This window comes from Rhinatrema bivittatum, chromosome 2, assembly GCF_901001135.1.
Source record: "Rhinatrema bivittatum chromosome 2, aRhiBiv1.1, whole genome shotgun sequence".
In the NCBI taxonomy this organism is placed as follows: Eukaryota; Metazoa; Chordata; class Amphibia; order Gymnophiona; family Rhinatrematidae; genus Rhinatrema; species Rhinatrema bivittatum.
The window spans coordinates 579,330,863-579,352,339 of NC_042616.1; the positions used below are offsets into that span (position 1 = coordinate 579,330,863).

A 21,477-nucleotide genomic window follows, 5' to 3' on the forward strand; every position below is an offset into this window, starting at 1 on the left:
GTCCGGCGCGAACGAGCCGGGAATCACGTGACGCCGGCGTCACTCGACGTGCCGCCGACGTCACATGCTTCTCGCCAAGGATTGCAGAAATGGCGTCCTCACTCCTCGCTCCATCACCAGGGAGTTGTGGTAAGTCGGGGGGGGGGGGGATTAAGGAGGGTGAGGGGGGTTTATATTTTTATTTTGGCTCAACAATCGCGATTTCCCACATATCGAACATATCTATGTTCGATATGTGGGAAATCCGATCGTTTATGTCGAATCAATTTTTTAAGTAAAAAAAAAATATGAGTTGCGTTTTACTAATGCGGTCAATCCGAATGCACACCCCTAGTAAATATAATATCAGGACTTGCTAGAGACATAAAGTTCCTGGATGTAATAAATGATTGCTTCATGGAGCAATTGGTTCAGGAACCAACAAGAGAGGGAGCTATTTTAAATTTAATTCTTAGTGGAACACAGGATTTGGTGAGAGAGGCAATGGTGGTGGGGCCACTTGGCAACAGTGATCATAACATGATCAAATTTAAACTAATAACTGGAAGGGGGACAATAAGTAAATCTGCAGCTCTAACACTAAACTTTCAAAAGGGAAACTTTGATAAAATGAGGAAAATAGGTAGAAAAAAACTGAAAGATGCAGCTGCAAAGGTTAAAAGTGTTCAACAGGCTTGGACATTGTTTAAAAATACAATCCTAGAGGCGCAGTCAATAAGTATTCCACACATTAAGAAAGGTGGAAAGAAGGCAAAACGATTACCGTCATGGTTAAAAGGTGAAGTAAAAGAGGCTATTTTAGCCAAAAAAAACATCCTTCAAAAATTGGAAGAAGGATCCATCTGAAGAAAATAGGATAAAACATAAGCATTGTCAAGTTAAGTGTAAAACATTGATAAGACAGGCGAAGAGAGAATTTGAAATGAAGTTGGCCATAGAGGCAAAAACTCATAATAAAACCTTTTTTAAATATATCCGAAGCAAGAAACCTGTGAGGGAGTCTGTTGGATCATTAGATGACCGAGGGGTTAAAGGGGTTCTTAAGGAAGATAAGGCATCGCAGAAAGACTAAATGAATTATTTGCTTCCGTATTTACTAATGAGGATGTTGGGGAGATTCCAGTTCCGGAGATGGTTTTCAGGGGCGATGAGTCAGACGAACTGAACAAAATCACTGTGAACCTGGAAGATGTAGTAGGCCAGATTGACAAACTAAAAAGTAGCAAATCATCTGGACCAGATGGTATGCATCCTAAGGTACTGAAGGAACTAAAAAATGAAATTTCTGATCTATTAGTTAAAATTTGTAACCTATCATTAAAATCATCCATTGTACCTGAAGACTGGAGGGTGGCCAATGTAACCCCAATATTTAAAAACTGCTCCAGGGGTGATCCAGGTAACTATAGACCAGTGAGCCTGACTTCAGTGCCGGGAAAATAGTGGAAACTATTCTCAAGATCAAAATTGTAAAGCATATAGAAAGACATGGTTTAATGGAACACAGTCAACATGGATTTACCCAAGGGAAGTCTTGCCTAACAAATCTGCTTTATTTTTTTGAAGGGGTTAATAAACATGTGGATAAAGGTGAACCGGTAGATGTAGTGTATTTGGATTTTCAGAAGGCATTTGACAAAGTCCCTCATGAGAGACTTCTACGAAAACTAAAAAGTCATGGGATAGAAGGCATTGTCCTTTCATGGATTACAAACTGGTTAAAAGACAGGAATCAGAGAGTAGGATTAAATGGTCAATTTTCTCAGTAGAAAAGGGTAAACAGTGGAGTGCCTCAGGGATCTGTACTTGGACCGCTGCTTTTCAATCTACAAGATAAGGGAGCCCTGACCGACGTGCCGCAAATGCGCAGTAGAGAGCAGCTCTACCACGCATGCGAGCACGTCGGCCAGAGCAGAGCGAGCCCCCCCCCCAAAAAAATGGCGCCTGCTCCTTAGGAGCAGGAGCGGCGGCGGCAGCAGCAACGAGCAGGAGCGGCGGTGGCGATGAGCAGGAGCGGCGGCCGCGACAAGCAGGAGCGGCGGCGCGCGCGAGGGAGGGAGGAGCAATAGCGGCGGCGACGCGCGCGTGCGAGGGAGGGACACCCCCCTGTCTGCCGGTTGTTGATGAGCTGAAAGGGGAGGGAGGAGAGAGTGAGCTGAGGGGAGGAGAGGGAGGAGAGAGTGAGCTGAGGGGAGGGGGGAGGGAGGAGAGAGTGAGGAGAGAGTGAGCTGAGGGGAGGGGGGAGGGAGGAGAGAGTGAGGGGAGGGAGGAGAGGGAGAATAGAGGGGGGGAGGTGAGAGGGAGGGATGGAGAGGAGTGAGGGGAGGGGAGGAGGAGAATCGAGCGGGGGAGGTGAGAGGGAGGAGGAGAGAGGAGGTGGGGGGAGGGAGGAGAGGAGAATAGAGGGGGGACGGTTGAGAGGGAGGAGAGGAAGTGAGGTGGGTGGGAGGGAGGAGAGAGTGAGGTGAGGGGAGGAGAGGGAGAATAGAGGGGGGAGGGTGAGAGGAGGGAGGAGAGAGTGAGTGTGGGGGGAGGAGGAGGAAGAGTGAGGCGAGAGGGGAGGGAGATTAGGGGGGGGGGGGAGGAAGTGAGGTAGTGGAAGGAAATGGACCGAAAATTTTTTTTTGTAAATGTAGCCCGTTGTTACGGCTTCAACGGCTAATATTTATATATATAAATGATCTGAAAAAGACTACGACAAGTGAGGTTATCAAATTTGTGGATGACACAAAATTATTCAGAGTAGTTAAATCACAAGCGGACTAGAAGATTGTGCATCCAAATGACAGATGAAATTCAATGTGGACAAGTGCAAGGTGTTGCATATAGGGAAAAATAACCCTTGCTGTAGTTACACAATGTTAGGTTCCATATTAGGAGCTACCACCCAGGAAAAAGATCTAGGCATCATAGTGGATAATACTTTAAAAATCGTCAGCTCAGTGTGCTGCAGCAGTCAAAAAAAGCAAACAGAATGTTAGGAATTATTAGGAAGGGAATGGTAATAAACAGAAAATTGTCATAATGCCTCTGTATCGTTTCATGGTGAGACCGCACCTTGAATACTGTGTACAATTCTAGTCGCTGCATCTCAAAAAAGATATAGCTGCGATGGAGAAGGTACAGAGAAGGGCAACCAAAATGATAAAGGGGATGGAACAGCCCCCCTTTGAGGAAAGGCTGAAGAGGTTAGGGCTGTTCAGCTTGGAGAAGAGCCGGCTGAGGGGGGATATGATAGAGGTCTTTAAGACCATGAGAGGTCTTGAACAAGTATATGTAACTTGGTTATTTACACTTACGAATAATAGAAGGACTAGGGGGCACTCCATGAAGTTAGCAAGTAGCACATTTAAGACTAATCGGAGAAAATTCTTTTTCACTCAACGCACAATAAAGCTCTGGAATTTGTTGCCAGAGGAAGTGGTTAGTGCAGTTAGTGTAGCTGGGTTCAAAAAAGGTTTGGATAAGTCTTTGGAGAAGTCCATTAATGGCTATTAATAAAGTTTACTTAGGAATAGCCACTGCTATTAATTGCATCAGTAGCATGGGATCTTCTTAGTGTTTGGGTACTTGGCAGGTACTTGTAGCCTGGATTGGCCTTTGTTGGAAACAGGATGTTGGGCTTGATGGACCCTTGGTCTGACCCAGCATGGCAATTTCTTATGTTCTTATGGGGAGAGGGAGAGGAGATTAGGAGAATGAGGGAAAAAGGGGGAGGGGGGTTTGAGAGAGTAGTGATGACAAGTAAGGGTGGGGAAGAGCCTGCAGTGTGGATGGGTTGATTGTGGGGGAAGAATGGAGCAGAAGGGAGGAGACTGGTGGGGTAGACTCTGATACCAAGTTATTAAATGTTTTTTAATGAACAAAATAATATTGTTTGAAGAAAAGTTTTTTCAAACACAATAAATATTGCACCTTTTGTTTTTTTTTTGTTTTTGACAGTGAATGAGGTGCTAGCTTACAATTTGATTTTATGTGCAAAATAAACACAATTTAAACCCAAAGAGAAGGCAAAATAAACACAGAAAAGTCTGGGATCTGAAAATCCAATTTGGAACCCACGAACTCCAGTTAAAAATACAAGTCAAAAGCCTCTGAGTCCTACTAGTTTCTGTGCTCACCATGCTCCCGCAAATCCTGGCAACAGTAAAAGGTTGTCAATTTCGCCTATGAAATCTATGAAGGCCTCATCCATTCATCAAGAAGACAAACCTACTCATACTGGTTCATGCCACTAGACTGGAATACTGCAATGCCCTGTACAAGGGTCCAACAAATAAGGTAGTTCACAGACTCCAGATGATTCAAACCTCCTCTGCATAATGGATAGAAGGATAGAAAAAACATGACCACATCACACCAGTTCTCCAAAAGTACCGTGCCGAGCACAATTCAAAACACTTGCCAAGGCTATAAGGGGAGATGGGCCTACATACCTGAGGGGAAGGCTATCTGTATACATGTCCCCCTCCCCCACCCCCACCCCGACCACTAAGATCCTCACTAGGATCTTCATTGCCAATTCCGTCCTCATAAATAACAAAAAGAACAGACATCTGAACCAGATCCTTCTCGGGTGCACCACCTGCCCTCTGGAACTCCCTCCTGGTTAAGCTCCCAGAAATACATGATTACTCTCACTTCAGGAAGCAAATAGAAGCTTTGCTCTTCTGTCAGGTCATTAGTGCCAAGCCTGAAATGCAAAGGGAGATCACAGGACGCTGCTGGCATCATCTTCAATGCCTTAAATACTGTCGCCGAAACATGCAGCTGCAAATACTTCTGCTCCATGCTACTTGTTTTTGTTCAAATCAATTCACTTATGTTTTCCCAGTTTGCTGTTCTTGCAGAACTGAACCAGCATATTGCGAGCGCCTTTTATTTGCCAAATTGAATTGTTATTGCTACTGTCTTAAATTGCTGACACTTTAAATAGTTATACACTCTTCTAAAGCTGCAAATGATCTTCACACGTTTGCTGCTACCTCTAATGTACTGTAGCCTCTTGAGGTGAATTTTGTATTCGAAAAGGCGAGTAAGAAATTGAAATAAATATATAAATGCACATTAATCTGTCCACAAGAGGACTGAGAAAGCAGATGGAGCAGTACGGAGAAGCTTGCACCTCTCACTGTTTCGTTGTATGACTGTAGAGCTCTAGGTAATCACCTGTGCAGGGATGCAAGCACCAAAAAATACTTCTGCTGCAAAGTTATGTTTGTTTACTATATTCCATTTGACTAAACAAATCCACCCCTCCACCAGCTCCCCATTCACACCTTGGTCACTGTATTACCTTGGGTGGCGGAGGTGCGGGAGGAGACAGTTTCTCTCTGTCACAGGCCAATAATGCGGGCTTTGGCGGCAAAGGAGGTGGTGGATGGGACCCTGTCTCAGGACCTTGAATTAACAGGTACTCCTGCTCAGATATTTCTTCAATGCTGCGAGCCTGCATGATGGGCTTCCTGCTATCACTACCCATCGCGTTTGTATGAAGTATGCGCACCAACATGCTCTCCTGGTTTACATACAATTCAAAAGTGTCTAGTGGACGATCTGTCAAGCTGGCTACTAGCCATTCTTCTGTCATCACACTGTCAATTCTCAGAATCTGGATATCACTAAGGGGATCAGAAGCCAGAGATAAGTCTGAGCTGACCACTTTGATACAGCAAGGTAAAGGGTTCCTGCTCACAAGCTCCTGAATTGTGCACTTTCTGGTGTCATGGAAGCATTCTTCAAAATTCCCTTCTGCATTGAGTGGAAGCATGACGGTGCTTTTGGTGAGGATGTTTTCACACTGGAGAACTTTTCTGTGCTGTAGCTGGCCCCCGTCATGAAAAGTCAACGTCCTGTGTGCAATGGCTCTAAAGCAGTCTCCAGATCTGAATGACGATAACTCGGGTGCTTCTGCCACGTAGTCTCGGGATGCCATGAACTGAATTTCACCTTCCTCCTGCATAGCAAGGCCCACGTCATACACAATCCTGAAATGTCTACCCTCCTTAACAACCATCCCTCCGTAGGTGGGCGGGACGAGGAAGTATCTTCGAGTCTGCAGTGGAGAAACGTTTGAGACGAGGATGTTCTGTGCATTCGCCTTTCTGAGAATTTTTAACACATGGCCATTTTTAAGTTTGAGGTGCTTTGTCTTTTCCGATTGACTGATCAAATCTACAATTTTGATTGTCATCGGGAAAGCTTCTTCTGGCAGATTGTATACAGTGCTGATTGGTGATGGCTCTACAAGGAGGTTTTGCCTCGCTGAATGAATAAAATCAATCACATTTATATCCAGATCTGAAGGAATAGTCTTTGTGATAGCTGGAAGACCACCACCTGGTAAAAAAAAACACACACAAAAAAAGGGTTAAGAAATAAGTGTTATAGCATCGATATCATACTGTATCTAGGTCTGTGTGAATGGTTTTACTTGAAGTGCAGCTGTACAATGTAGGGCTGGTCTGGTTTCTGCCAGCTTTCCCCCCAGTTTACCTAATACGCCTGTTGGTTTGGATTAACCTGCATTTGTTTCTTTTCCAATCAATGATTCTGAAGGGTTAAGTGCGAAACCTGTGAGGATACGCTAACTTATAGCAGAGGTTTCCAGACTGTGGGTCGTGATTCCAAAGGGTGTCCATGAAAATGGCTGTTTCTTCCCCACATGGACATCCACTCTGGCCTGCGACAGGTGGCAGTGGTTAGCGTGGGGCCTGTGAGGGGGGACACCGATGGCCGCCACCACTGCTGCCGTCGCTTCCATCACTACTTTCCCATTTTGGGTAAGTGGGGTGGAGGGAGCGGTCATCTGCTCTTTTGGGTTGTCACGTGGGGTCTCGTGATTTTTCGTTTACAAATGGGGGTCATATGAGATAAAAGTCTGGGAAATGCCGGCTCACAGGCTTACATCTGCCTGCAGACTTAATGCAGGAGGACTCTGGACTGTGAGTGACGCTGCTTGCCGCCGGTCAGAATCTGACTGGGGAGAAGAAACAATGAGGAGAGACAGAGGTGCCTGCCTGGGAGTCTGCACTGAGGGTGGGGGTGGGAAGAGAGAACGAGAGGAAGAAGAAAGCTGTGAGGGTTTCCCTGTCACCGAAGACTGGGTGGATGAGTGAGCACCACCTGGGAGAAAAGTGAATGGTGATTTTTCTCCCAAAATAAGAGTTCAGAAAGAAATGGAGAAATCCATACAAATCAGTGCCTGGCAACAAGCAGTACAAATGTTGTGGGGTCTGCCAGAGAATAAAATGAAAGCAGTTGCCTGTCAGTTGTGTTTTCTTCAGAAGCAAGTTGCACCTGAAACTTTTAAAGAGCTGCTAGCAACTCTCGTTCGCACGTCAGATGCCAAGGCTTGGATCTGTGTTACTTTCGGATGAGGCAGAAGGTCATATTCTGTTTCGGTGAGTCCTCTTTTAAGAGAAGGCTAGGAAGGGTAAGTATGAATAAAAGAAAGGGAGAAGAGGATCAAAATAGGGTAGGTAGACTAGAGAAAAACAGAAAAAGAGAAAGGTAAACAGCTGGGAGCGATACAAAGTCTGTGTGTGGATGCTGGGAGTGGGTATACCTTTGACATGCATATCATTAAAAATATCAGTTTGATTAATATCATTCGCTTCCCTAACATGTCTTGATACTTGTCCATTTAGGCCAAAAAATATTTTGGGCAAACCTAGCTCTAAGAGCTTAATTCAGACCTGCCTGCTCTCAGAAACAAATAAGGTTGCTAAACCTGTATTAACGCCATTACCACTTCATCCCTTCTAATCAACTTCAGTCCATCTCCTACTTAACCCCTGATCATACAGACTGACATGGAGACCTAATGATTATAGAAATTAATCTCTTCCCACATACAGAGGTTTATTATTCTGTGTCCTAGTGTCCCTGAAACAGATCGTCATAGGAGACGGATTAGAGTTTATTCACGCTCCTGCTAGCCGAGGTTAGGGCATGAATCTTTGCGCTGGTGTAAGTCACACAACTCTATAAAGAAGAAGGACTCAAACAACTGTTGTGTAGCTCAAACAGGGGCCGATACAGTACTGACGCGGTAAAAAAATGTGCTTATGTCTCCCGCGCTCACTCCTTTAACGCGCGCACAACTCGTTTTTTTTATACGTGCAATTCTGTATTCTAATAAGACGCTAATCAGAGCGGCACCAAAAGCACGCACGGAGCTCGGAAAAACAGCGTCCATAACGCTACTGATTTTATTGTATAAGACGTCTATGCAATATCCCGGGTGCGCTGGACAATGCGTCAAGCTTCAATACATGTCATATTTCTAGCAAACAGGAGTTTTCAATTCCAAATGGTCTGGTTTCAAAGGTTAGTACCTGGGTAAATCGCTATCTACCTGTTTATAAGGTTTTGAAAAACTGTCCTTGTAAAGTGTGCTAAGACTACAGTTGGGATACACAGAATTACATAAATCTCAAATCGAATGAATATTTATTACGCACATCACTGACTGGGAAAGCCTGTTATAGTTCACATCTCCCATTAAGCCCACAAAAGTCCATTTTCATTAATACAGTGGGTTATGCAAGCATGCATAACCCACTGTATTAACTCTGACCCTGAAAAGTAACATCAATCTTCTGTGATAAAGAGAAGAAGCACCATATTGAAAGGGCATGTTGCTTTCAAGTAGTGATGGCATTCGTTTGCAATGAAATATGAAAAAAAGACGATATTTCCTATTTCGTTGTGTTTCGGGGGGGGGGGGGGGGGGGGGGCGCCAACGAAACGATAGGAAAACCCACGAAATTTCGTGTGGTTTTATCATCGTTTTTTTTTGGGGGGGGGAGAAAGGGCACATTAAAAAAAAAACCCCAACCCACCCCCCTTCAAATTTAATTAATTGCAACCCCCCACCCTCCTGACCCCCCAAGACTTGCCTGACCCCTCCCCCCCAAGACTTACCAAAAGTCCCTGGTGGTCCAGCGGGGTCCCAGGAGCAATCTCCCCCTCTCAGGCTGTCGGCTGCCACTAATCAAAATGGTGCCAATGGCCCTTTGCCTTTACCATGTGACAGGGGCCATTGGTCGGCCCCTGTCACATAGTAGGAGCAATGGATGGCCCGCGCCATTTTTTAAAATGGCGCCAGCTGTCCATTGCTCTTTCCAAGGGCTTTTGTGCCCCTTCCCCTGCAAAAAAAAATAAAAAATGCTAGCAATGAAAAAGTGGAAATTACGTGGCAGTGCTAGAAATTAGGATATGTACTGCACAGATCCTGGGTAAAATGTCAGGCAAAAGTCCTGCACTGCTATATGAGTATCCTGCAGGTGGTGTAATTTTTTTGCTTACATTTCTGCTATGTCAAATTTTTAAGAGCACAAGAAATGCTATACTGGGTTAGACTAAGGGTCTATCAAGCCCAGCATCCGGTCTCTGACAGTGGCCAGTCCAGTCATAACTACCCAGGAGGATCACAAGGAATAGATCCAATCCTTCTTGCTCATTACCAGGGTTAAGCAGTGGGTTTCCCAAGTCTATATGGTTAATATTGGTTTATGATCTTTTCCTCTAGGAACTTCTCTATTTAAGCTATTTTAACTGCTTTCACCACATCCTTTGTCAACAAATTCCTTAGTGGATGTCCCATTGACATCTTAAACTCAACCTGATCAAGACAGAATTCATTTTTCCCCCTAAACCACATCCCCTTGTCCACTCTTTCTCAATTTCTGTGGATAACACTTGCCAACCTCCCAGTCCCCTTAGCCTGTAACCTTGAAGACATAATTTACTCCTCTACACATATCTAAAACACTACTAAAATATGTCATTGCTTTCTCTATAACATCACTAAAATCCACCCCCTTCCTTTCTGAACACACTACTAGATCCCTTACCACTCTCGTCACCTCCTGCTTAGACTACTGCAACCTGCTCCTCACAGGTCTCTGAGTGAGCCATCTCTCTCCACCATAATCCATATAAAATTCAGCTGTATGACTTATCTTTTGCCAAAGTCGCTACACCCATATAACCCCTCTTCTCTAGTCACTGCATTGCCTCCCTATCCATTTCCCCATACAGTTCAAGCTCCTCTTACTCACCTACAAGAGGCTTCACGTTGCAGCTCCTCACTCCCTCTTCTCTCTTCCCTGTTCTCCTCATGAACTCTGCTCATCAGGCAAATCACTCTTACCTATGCCCTTTCCCTCTGTTACCAATTCCCGACTCTGTGCTTTCCACCTGGCTGCACTGTATGCTTGGAATAAACTTCCTGAGTCGGTGTTCACGCTACCTCTCTTGCTTTATTCAGATTCGGTCTAAAAACCAACTTTGTTGAGGCTGCTTTTAAATCTTAAGTTCTGATTATCTCACTTTCAGTCATGCTGATTTTAAGCATTTTCTTAATAAATAAAATTCCTAAAGTTTCGCTTGACCTCTTGATTAAATTGTAAGCTCTTTTGAGCAGGGACTATCTCTTATTTTTTTGTTCAGCGTTGTGTATGTCAAATAGCGCTATAGAAGTAAGTAGTAATAGTAGTCTTCTAGTCCCCTTCCTCTTTCTTCCTGCCCCAGCCCCTCCCCTCTAGCATCCCAATTCTTTCCCCTGCCACCTCCTTCAATTCCTTCTCTCTCACCCATTCCCGTTTGTGCACATCCCCTGCCCTATCCTCTCCCCTCAGCCCCCTTCTCTCCCCAACCTTGCTATCTCCCCTGCCACACCTCCCTTCTCACTAATCCCCTTATTCATCCTCATTCACTCCCTCCTCCCCACAATCCCCTCACCTCTTTCATCCCACCTCCCCACAATCCCTCAATCCTTCTCTCTGACTCCCATTCATCTCCTTCATCCCTTCCCCTACAATCCCCTCACTCACGTCTTTCACTCCCACTCCTACAATTCCTTCACTCACCTCCCGCACTCCCACCCACCACGATCCCCTCACTCTTTCACTCCCTCCTCACCACATTCTCCTCTCATCTCTTTCACTGCCACCCCCCCCCCCCATAACCTACGTCCTGCTCACACAATCCTCTCACTCACCCTCACTCCCATCCCCACCTCCTTTCCTCCCACCCCTCCTGATCCCCTCACCTCCTTCACTCCTGCTCATTCACCTTCATTCCCCCTGGAAGAAAAGCCTCATTGGTGGCCGGTGGGGTGGCGCATTATTTCCTTGCTGCCACAATCCCTTCACTAACCCTCCATGCTCCTAAAGAGTCAGAGGATTGAGGCCTTGCAGAACCTTGGGCCTCTTTCTTCTCCGTGGCTCTCGGTGCCGGGTGACGTCATTGGAGGACCAGCAGCTGAGGAGGGCGAAGAGGGCCCGAGGTGCTGCAAGGCCGCAATCCTCCAGGATCATGGAGGGTAAGTGAGGGGCGGCAGCAGCACTGGTGGCATTAGCTGCTGGGGGGATAGCACTAATAAGGCTTCTCTTCTTCCGTGGCCAGTGGGAATTTTGAGGGGGCCATGGCCCCTGAGCTCCCTGCTGTTTTGATGTCTATCCTTCCTAGTATGAGACCTTTACTCAGTCAATATAGGGGTATTTTAAATCTCTCCCTATTATTGTGTTGCCTAATTTGTTAGCTTTCCTAATTTCTGTTAGTATTTCACTGTCTGTCTCTTCAGCCTAGGAAGGCAGACAGTAGTATAGTAATATAGCTATACTCTTCCCCATCACACAGGGAATTTCTATGCACACAGATTTCACAGTGCATTTTGTCTCCTTCTGGATGTTTATCCTTTTTGACTGTATGCTGTCCTTAACATAAAGCATCACCCCTTCACCAATTTGACCTGGCTTATCATTTCAATATAATTTGTATACTGTTATCAGTGACTCATTGGTTATCCTCCTTCCACCAAGCCTCTGAGATAACATCAAGCCCAGTAGCTTTTTTCCAACAATGGCCAATCCAGGTTACAAGTACTTGGCAGGATCCCAAAAGGTTGATAGGTTCCATGCTGCTTATCCCAGTGAAAAGAAGTACATTTCCTCAAGTCCACCTAATAATGGTTTATGGACTTTTCTTCTAGGAACTTGTCCAAACCTTTTTTAAATCCAGAAACAATAACAGCTTTCACCACATCCTCCGGCAACGAATTCCTGTGTTGCATCCATCGGTCTCAGACGGCTTCACCCGACATGCCTCACCTCTGTTTCAGCCATCTCCACCTGCCTCGGGAGAATGGCATCCGTAGCATCTCCTTGCCGCACCTTCCGGCGTCCCCAGAGCGGCTTTGGCACGGTGTCCCGCCATGTTGACCTGAGGCATCCTAGGGCGCACGCATGCCTCACATCTTATAGCAGTGTTGGTACGAACCTCAGGGGCATCCCCCTCAAGTGACGTCACTGCTTCCGACTACAAAAGGTTGCCCATTTGCTGACTCTCGCCGAGTTAGCAATGGATTGGATTCGTTCCAGTCTGAAGCTGCTCTGCTGCTTCAGCTGCTGCTGGAAGCTATCTTCACCCTCTGGGGTTCTACTAACTTGGGTACCCGCTCCTCGGGGGCCCTTTGCTTATTTCCAGGTGTCTATCCTGAATCCAGGTACTTGCTTCTCGAGGGCCTGTGTGTCTATCCTGGTGCCTGCTACCAATTCTTCTACCTGCTGGAACACTACCTATCAGCTACAGAGAGTGAGTACTACTTCTCCCAGTCTGTTCATCTACAGCTTCTCGTTGTCTATCTGCATCGGGCCCTACACCACCATTGTGGAACGGGACTCCTCTGCCGAGGATCACAGACTGTTGCTACCTATCCTCTCTCTACTGCTTATTGGGAACTCTATCTACTCAGCTACAAGGGATTGTGTAATAACATCTGCCAGTCTGTCTGTCCTACAGCGCCTCACTGGATATCTGCATCGGGGCCTTATACCACCATTGTGGGTCGGGTTTCCTCTGCTGAGGATCACAGACTGTTTCTATCTAATCCACTCTCTACTGCCACCTCTGGTGAACCATACAAGCTGCATAATAAAGATATATCTGTGATTGTGCATCTGAGTCTAGCCTGGTGCTACAGTTCCCTATGGGGCTCCTCCCCGTAGGAGCCACTATCACTGTTGCCCCTAAGAATCCACCAAACACCTCGATATCATAACAGATTGTTAACTCCATGGATTCGGCTCAGCTCATCGTGTTGCAGGCTATTCCAGGCCTGGCCCAGCGAATCACTGAACAACAGAACACGCTGGATAGCTTGACTGTGGCCTTTAATCTACTGCACTCACAGATGAATGCTTCTACTACCTCAGGTAAAGAAGAAATACCACCAGAAGGGACGGTTAAAACAGTTGTACCCCTCTCTGCTCCTATTCGCTTCTCAGGGGAAGCCTGGACATGCAGGGGATTCCTCAACCAATGCTGTATGCATTTTGCACTTCAACCCTGGCAAAGCTGCAAAAATTCTACTAGTGGCCATCTATGAGAGAAGACGCCTTCGCTTATGTAGCGGCCTGTACCAACTGTGCCAGACAAAAACCTCTTGTGGTCAGCTACAACCTTTACCCATACCAGATGAGCCCTGAACTCACATTAACAAAAAATTATTTTTGAGAAAATAAAAAGGACTTTAGGGTGGATGGTGGTGCTCATGATTAAAAAGCTAAACAAGGTACACCGGGATGGTGCCCTAAAAGTTTTATGAATCATCACTTACACTCTTCAAAAATTTTTTCTCTGGTAACCAATTGGTGATTTATGTCTTAATGTGAAAAGTGTTGTTTCAAGTATGTTTTGAAGCTTTGAACCATTTAGGTTTTGAATACAACAAAAAGGATAAACACCTATGGTCTATTAATACCCAAAAGGGTTAATTAGTGTGGGTTTTCGTGGTGCTATTTTCAGTAAATACCCCCACTGTGTGTAGATTGGTAGAGCTTTAGTGCTTCCAGTCCTATGCATGGAATGGGGAACAATTTTGAGAATGCTACCATGGAGGTTCTGGATTTCAGCTTTCTACCTCGAAGCCTAAAATTGGCTTCCAGAACTCCCCTCCACACACATACTCGCATGGATTCCTATGTCACTGGTGCCCACATGTACCACGACAGCTGGCTCCTCCCTAGCACTGTCTAAAACTTATCTAGGTGACACATGAGGTCTGCCACCTTTGTATCAGTCAGGCAGTCCTCATGTTCAACAACCACCCAGCTATGTAACATTCCTAATGATTGAATCACCAATTACAATGGCAGTTCAAACACTTCCCTCCTGGACACATGTACTTGGAGACATATCCTCAGTGTGAGAGGATACTGCATCATTACTTGGAGGGCAAATCCTAGCTACAGAATCATTTTCTGCCACACTAGCGTGATGCTGTCCTTCCAGGTGATCTTTAAGGCAGCACAGGGGCTCCCAGACTGGAAGTGGGACAACTCTACTATGTCCCTGATGGTCTCCTCTGTATACCTCTATCTGCAACAGCTCCTCCAGGTCTGTCACTCAAGCCTACAGAGGTCAAACTCATTCTCTGAGAGCCAGGGGCTCTTTGCATAGTGTTCACATATATAGGCGAATTATAAAAGCCCTATATGCGACAAAGCTGGGAGAACGATGCAGAAATCAGACCGGTGCAAGCCGCACAGATTTTAAAAAGTACGCAAGTACGCGTGTACAAAGATTTTTTGCAAAAAAAAAAAAGGTGTGGGGAGTGGGCATGGTCTGGGCGGGGCATAGGCATTCCTAGATTTCTCATTGAACTCTGTGCGTAAGTATTTATGTGCACAAGCACGTGCTGGGGTCCCCTACTACGTAACTTTACTTCTGCTATGGATGGCGTGCAAGTCCTGAAAGAAAAAAAAAAAACTAAAGAGGTTAGTGAGGTTTTAAGGGCTGGGGCTCAAAGGGTAAAAGGTAGGATAGTTAACTAGGGGAGGGTTAGGAAGTCCTATCCTTTACCTGGGCGAACTGGGAATGAACTGGGGAAATTGGTAATTGCTTCAACACGCATGTCTACTAAAATCCTCCCACTTAACGCAGTAGAGGCAGCATTTGTGCACACATGCGCACGTCTATATAAAATTATGTGCACGTGTAAGCACGTACAGTTTTTTTTATAAGATATACGCATATATGAGCACATGTTCTAAAACGGCTGCATCCATTGGCTTGAGCCAGCACACGCACATACAAGTGGGCCCATGTGGCTATTTAAAAGTTACCGTCATAGGTAGCAAATCATTAGATAGCTCACATCTAGCAGCTGGATTGCTATCTGCATCTTATTATTATTGAGTTGTTATTTAAGATTGCTAAGGGAGTAGGGCTGCTTAATCTAATATAAGGTCCCTTAAATGTATTTGGTGTATTTTATATTAGTTTGTCAATGATCAGCAATGAGACAGCAGTTAATCTATTTATAAAGGCAAGGTTATTCCCTTGTTTTATCTAAATCCCTAATTAACTCTTGTGAAATTGTCTCTCTTTTCCTTTTAATTGGGATAACAGTCTATAAATCAGAGTGTGCTTGGAGTGAGTGGAAAAAAAAAGACACAGGAATAATCTAGTTATTAACTTCTAAAGACAAAACAAAGTCAGGGAAATAACCAGCTTACCCCACAATCTCTCTATTCCTCCAAACTTTAAGTCACAAAAATTCCCCAACAAATCAATAGTCACAGATCCTTAAGCAAAATCATTTGCTGTTTTAAAACTGTGAAAGAAAATTATTCATTTCTTTATAAAGTAGTAGAAATTGCATGAGATTTTGTGCAAACTTTCAGTTTGGTGCAGACAAATGCAAAATGTTTTTGCCCAACCCTTAAACCTGACCCACAATACCTTTAGATTTTATTGAGACTACTTTTCAACCATAGTAGTAGTGTTCATGTAGTTGTTCGTGTCTGTCTGCTAGGCAGAAATGAAGACCGGCACTGCTGGCCGCTGCCGGAGACCAGGCCAGTGGGGCTGAAGAAATGAAGACTGGCACTGCTGGCCACCACCGGAGACCAGGCCAGCGGGACCGAAGACCTAAAGACTGACGCTGCTGTTTGTTGCTGGAGACCAGGCTGGTGGGGCCGAAGATTGGAGCCGCTGGCCACTGCCACCCAAGACCAGGCTGGTGGAGCCGAAGATGAGCTGTTCAGCTGGGAGTTGGGGACCAATGTGTGTGTGTGGTGTGTATGTGAGACAGGGAGGGAGTTCTGTGGTGTGTGTGGTGTGAATGTGAGACACGGATGTTGCTTCTGTGTGTATGTGAGACAGGGAGAGTGCTTCTGTATGTGTGTGGTGTGTAAGTGAAATGGAGGGTGCTTCTGTGTGTGTATGGTGTGTATGTGAGACAGGGAGGGTGCTTCTGTGAGTGTGTGGTGTGTATGTGAGACAGAGAGAGTGCTTCTGTATGTGTGTGGTGTGTATGTGAAACGGAGGGTGTTTCTGTGTGTGTATGGTGTGTATGTGAAACAAATTGGTGTTTGAAGAATTTTTTAATATGGTGTGTATAGTGTGTATGTGAGACAGGGAGGGTGCTTCTGTATGTGTGTGTGGTGGGTATGTGAAACGGAGGGTGCTTCTGTGTGTGTATGGTGTGTATGTGAGACAGGGAGGGTGCTTCTGTGAGCGTGTGGTGCGTATGTGAGACAGGGAGGGTGCTTGTGTGTGTCAATGTGTGTGTGAGAGAGAGATGGAGCATGTTTTTGGCTGGCTGTGGCTATGAGAGAGAGGGGGGTATGTGTATAATTGAGCCTATTTGTAAGTGAGATAGAGAGAACATGTGTGTGATTGAGAGCTTGTGTATAAGTGAAATAGAGAGAGCATATGTGTGAATGAAAGCCTGTGTATAAGCAAGAGAGAGCGAGAGAGCATTGTGTGATTGAGAGAGACTTGTCACAGAGGTGATGTGTGCATATGTAAAAAAGACCAATCAGGGAGATGACTGGTATGTATGTGTTTGTGTATGTGTGTGTGTGTGTATGTGTGTGTGTGTGAGAGAGAGAGAAAGAGAGAGAAAGACTGGTCGGGGAGATGATTGGTGTGTGTGAGAGACAGAAACTGGTCCTGAGGTTGTGACTGGTGTGTGTGTGTGTGTGTGTGTGAGAGAGAGAGAAGAGACTGGTTGTGGTTCCTAAGGAAGAGAACTCTGAGGCAGCTTCAGCAGCTACTGCTGTTTCTGGTATGGCTCCAAAGGAAAGGAGTAGGAGAACTTCTGGAGATGGTAAGTAAAGTTGGCTTTTTAAGTTCATTTTTCTTGATTGACTGCCATTTTAATTATTGGGTATTGTGTGATGTGTCTGCTGTTTTGAAATATTTTATTGGTGTTTGAAGAATTTGTAATAATTTGTAAGAGTTTTTAATTGTTATATGTTATTCTGTTCATGAGCTGTTTTGAAACATTTATTCATATAGGGGCGGATTTTAAGAGCCCTGCTCACCTAAATCCGCCCAAAACCGGGCGGATTTAGGCGAGCAGGGCCCTGCGCGCCGGTGAGCCTATTTTACATAGGCCTACCGGCGCGCGCAGAGCCCCGGGACTCGCGTAAGTCCCGGGGTTCTCCGAGGGGGGCGTGTCGGGGGGCAGGCCCGGTCGTCGCGGCGTTTAGGGGGCGTGTTGGCAGCGTTTTGGGGGCGGGTACGGGGCGTGGCTACGGCCCGGGGCGGTCCGGGGGCGTGGCCGCGCCCTCCGTACCCGCCCCCAGGTCGCATCCCGGTGTGCAAGAGGCCCGCTGGCGCGCGGGGATTTACGCCTCCCAGAGGGAGGCGTAAATCCCCCGACAAAGGTAAGGGGGGGGCTTAGACAGGGCCGGGTGGGTGGGTTAGGTAGGGGAAGGGAGGGGAAGGTGAGGGGAGGGCAAAAGGAAGTTCCCTCCGAGGCCGCTCCGATTTCGGAGCGGCCTCGGAGGGAACGGGGGTAGGCTGCGCGGCTTGGCGCGCGCCGGCTATACAAAATCAATAGCCTTGCGCACGCCGATCCAGGTTTTTAGCAGATACGCGCGGCTCCGCGCGTATCTACTAAAATCCAGCTTACTTTTGCTGGCGCCTGATGTGCCAGCAAAAGTAGGCCAATTCGCGCTATTTGAAAATCTACCCCATAGTTTTACAATTCTGTGTGGGAATCTATAACAGCTTGGCTTTTTCTGTTTTCCTAATTGGAGGTGTATTGGTGTTTAGGGCCTGGTTTAATATTTGTTGCCTTTTTATAGGAAGGGTTGTTCCTTGTGAGTGCATATCATAATGCATGTGTAACTTTGTGCGGCTTTGTTTGTGTGTATTATTGCAGATCCTTGTACTATGTTAGGTGCTGGCTTTTTTGGGTTTCCATTCCAGTTTCTGTCTCCATATTTGTAATTTGTGGTCTTTCTGTATTTAGTGAAGATAGATTTTGTGTGTGTGACCGAGGTGTGAGGTATTTAACTAGCATGTAGGCTAGTAAAATACCTCATTTTATTTGTTGTGTTTTCTCAATAGGAAATACATTGGTGGTGAACTGCTGTCTTTTTATAAGTAGGGCTATTGCTCCTGGTAGTAGAGGGAGTTTGTGTTGCTGTTATTGAGATAACACCAGAAAATATTTTTTGTATAATGAGTTGTATGGGGAATGTTCTAGTTCTGCTTTATACCCATTACTGAGGGTCGGGGGTAGGGTTAGTCTTGTGACTGTCATGTGTTCAATGTGTCATGCATGTGGGAACTATCAGGTGTGTCCTGACAGAAAAAAGGTTGTGAACCACTGCTCTAAGTTGCATCTGAGGCAAAGGAGAGTGAAGCAATTTACCTAAGGTCACAAGGAGCGATAACAGGATATGAACTCTGGCTTACCTGGTCCACAGCCTGCTGCTCTAACCACTAGGCTACTCCTCCACTCCCTTTTCGTTTTGGTTTTTTTTGGGGGGAAAAGACATAACTACACCTCAGTGAGGCATAGTTATATTTATATGGCCAGCCCTGGAGCTTAGCTTTGCATGAAAGTTTTCTACACAGCTAATTTGCATAAATAGAAAACATCCAAACGAGTGAGGCTGCTAACCCATGGGAAATCCTCTGGGTTTGTACATTGGCCTCTTTGTGGATAAGCCTCATGTTCTACTTCCTGAAGTAAAGTATTGTGGTTGCTGTGTCAGTCCGCTTGAATATGTAGAAATAAGGGTCAACAAACAAGCTGTTGATCGGACCGTTTTATTGGACCTTCTCAACGTGCCCGTGACTAGCGTCAGTGAAGGCGACCTGATGGAGGGAGCTTAAAGGTGAATTTTAAAAGCCCGGCATGGGCATCAATTAGGAGAGAGGCGAATATGTTGGGTCGGCGCATGCCGGGCGTATTTTAAAAGCTGCTCGCATACGCACGTATCTCCTGCTGTGCGCACAACATTTCTTTTCCAAAAAAGGGGTGGGGCATGGGCGTGGTCTGGGCTTTCTGGATTGCACATGGAAATTAGCCTGTAAATACTTATGCGCACAAGCACACGCCAGGATCCCCCTGATGCATAACTTTACTCCTGCTATGGATGGCGTGTAATTCATAAAACAAAAAAAATAAACAGATCAGTGGGTTTTAAAGGTCGGGGCTAACAGGGGAGAAGAGAGGCTAATTAACTGGTGGGGGGAGGTTAGGACGTTCTATCCTTTTACCTGGGTGAGCTGGGAACGAACTAGGAAAACTGATAATGCTGATGGTGCCTGTGCCTATTAAAATCCTCCCACTGTATTTATTTATTTATTTATTTATTTATTTATTTATTTAATTAATTAAACATTTTTCTATACCGGTATTAGTGGTAACATCTTACTAGTTTACATCCAAACTGAAGGTTGAAAGTACATCTAACAAGGACAAGGGTAGCGGATAAAGTAAACGAAAGGGAAAGAAGCCGGAATATTGGCAGGAACAGAGGTCAAACTGAAAAGAACTTAACAAATTAAACCAAGATATGTAGCTTGCTGAATATTTACATGGACTAATATATTATGATATTTGTGGTATTTTGAAGAGTACGTTCATATTCTGATTCACAGGATATATATTAGAAAATGTAGAAATGGCAGGATTTAAGGTATAATTGGGTAATTGCAATAATTTAGAGGTATGCGGTCGTATCGAGTTCTAGAAGAGGCAATAGAAGCGGCATCTGCACACATAGGCGCGTGCCCACTAAAGATTGCACGCACATGTGCATGTGTTCAGCCTATTTTATAACATGCACGCATATATGCACGTATATTACAAAATAGCCGCGTCTCTGGGCGCAAGCCTGCAAACGTGTGCACATGTGCACCCGTGTGCCTGTTTAAAAGTTACCATCGTAATTCTCGAAAGCCAATCCAAGATATATTGAGTCAGTCCAATATAAAAAAAGCTCTTGTTGACCCCTATTTCTTCACACTTCCTTAAAAAAACCAAACAGAAATCTAATGATTTTTTTAAATTACCGGTTGAAAATGTTTAAAATAAAATGGCAGTGCAATCAAAGGTAGCCCTCGTAATGCTATGCACAAAAAACGATCTTCCAATGAGCTCCTTCAAACCCCTGCATTCATAGCAAAACTTTGCCTTTTCAGCTGTTTTAAAACCTTGAGCCATTTTGAAAACTTTACACAATGCAGTGTGCGAGCCATGGGGTTTAAGCACTCTCCACTGTAAGTATTTTTGCAGTAACGCTTTGGAATCACTAACCTCTCAAAACTGCCTTTACTGAAATGACTGGGTGAAGCTCCAAGTGACCGCAGAAGTTTGGTGGAATGAAGTCGCCATGAGAGCTCGCGGGATACCCCATTACAGGTTTTATCTTCCGATTCCGACCTGCGAGTTGTTTCCACTTTACAATGGTGTTGATGGGATAGTGCTGGTCATCATGGCATTCCAGGAACATGCCTCTGCAGTTCATAGGCAGCTGGACAGTTGGACTGGCTCTTCTCTCAATAAGTTTGCACTGCAGGAAAGTCTCTTTCACTACTGTTTCAGTGCCAATCAGTGAAAATGTTTCTCCTCTCTGCACTTCTTCTTTCCTCAGGCAAAATGAAACCGTGCTTTTAAAACATGGAGGACTTTCCATACTGTTGCCCAGTCTGACTGACTGAATCAGATCCGCTACTGTTGCAAAGGGAGTAGGATCTGGAATCAAGTGAAATAGTCCTGAAATGCAAAGAGAGAGAGAGAAAGAGGAAGATTATAGACAGTGACAGCTCAAACGAATTGTCATTCTTTTAGCTAACAGAACCTAAAAGAATAAAATATAATAAATTAGAGGAAACAAAATATATAAAATACCATTTCCTCCCTTCTGATTTTATTTTCATTCCAGAGACAGATTGCATGCATATTTTTTGCAAGCTCTGCATCCATTACCATCTACCGGCATAAATCAAAGAACATCAGAATGCTGATGCCCCAACATCTGAAACAGAACCAGAGGGAAGCAGTTTAGTTTCAACAATTTTTTATTGGCAAAAATAACATCATCCCGATGGACTTGGATTTTGAATCCAATACAGGGCACATCAATACAAAGATTATTTTCTTTAACAATACATACAGTAGTATTAGTATTAACCTTTTCTCCCAAACCCTCCCCC

At 45.1% G+C, this 21,477-nt stretch overlaps 1 protein-coding gene across 2 annotated transcripts in view; it reads right to left on the bottom strand.

Annotated features, from left to right (window-relative positions):
- Nucleotides 1-21,477, bottom strand: part of LOC115085238 (protein THEMIS3-like) — a 77,093-nt gene that overhangs the window by 13,658 nt on the left and 41,958 nt on the right. For both annotated transcript variants that reach the window (XM_029591016.1, XM_029591015.1), the window contains 2 exons: nt 20,579-21,037; nt 5,297-6,339 (listed from right to left, as the gene is read on the bottom strand). In XM_029591016.1, coding sequence (XP_029446876.1) covers nt 5,297-6,339; nt 20,579-21,037 — 1,502 coding nt within the window. The remainder of the gene's footprint in view (nt 1-5,296; nt 6,340-20,578; nt 21,038-21,477) is intronic.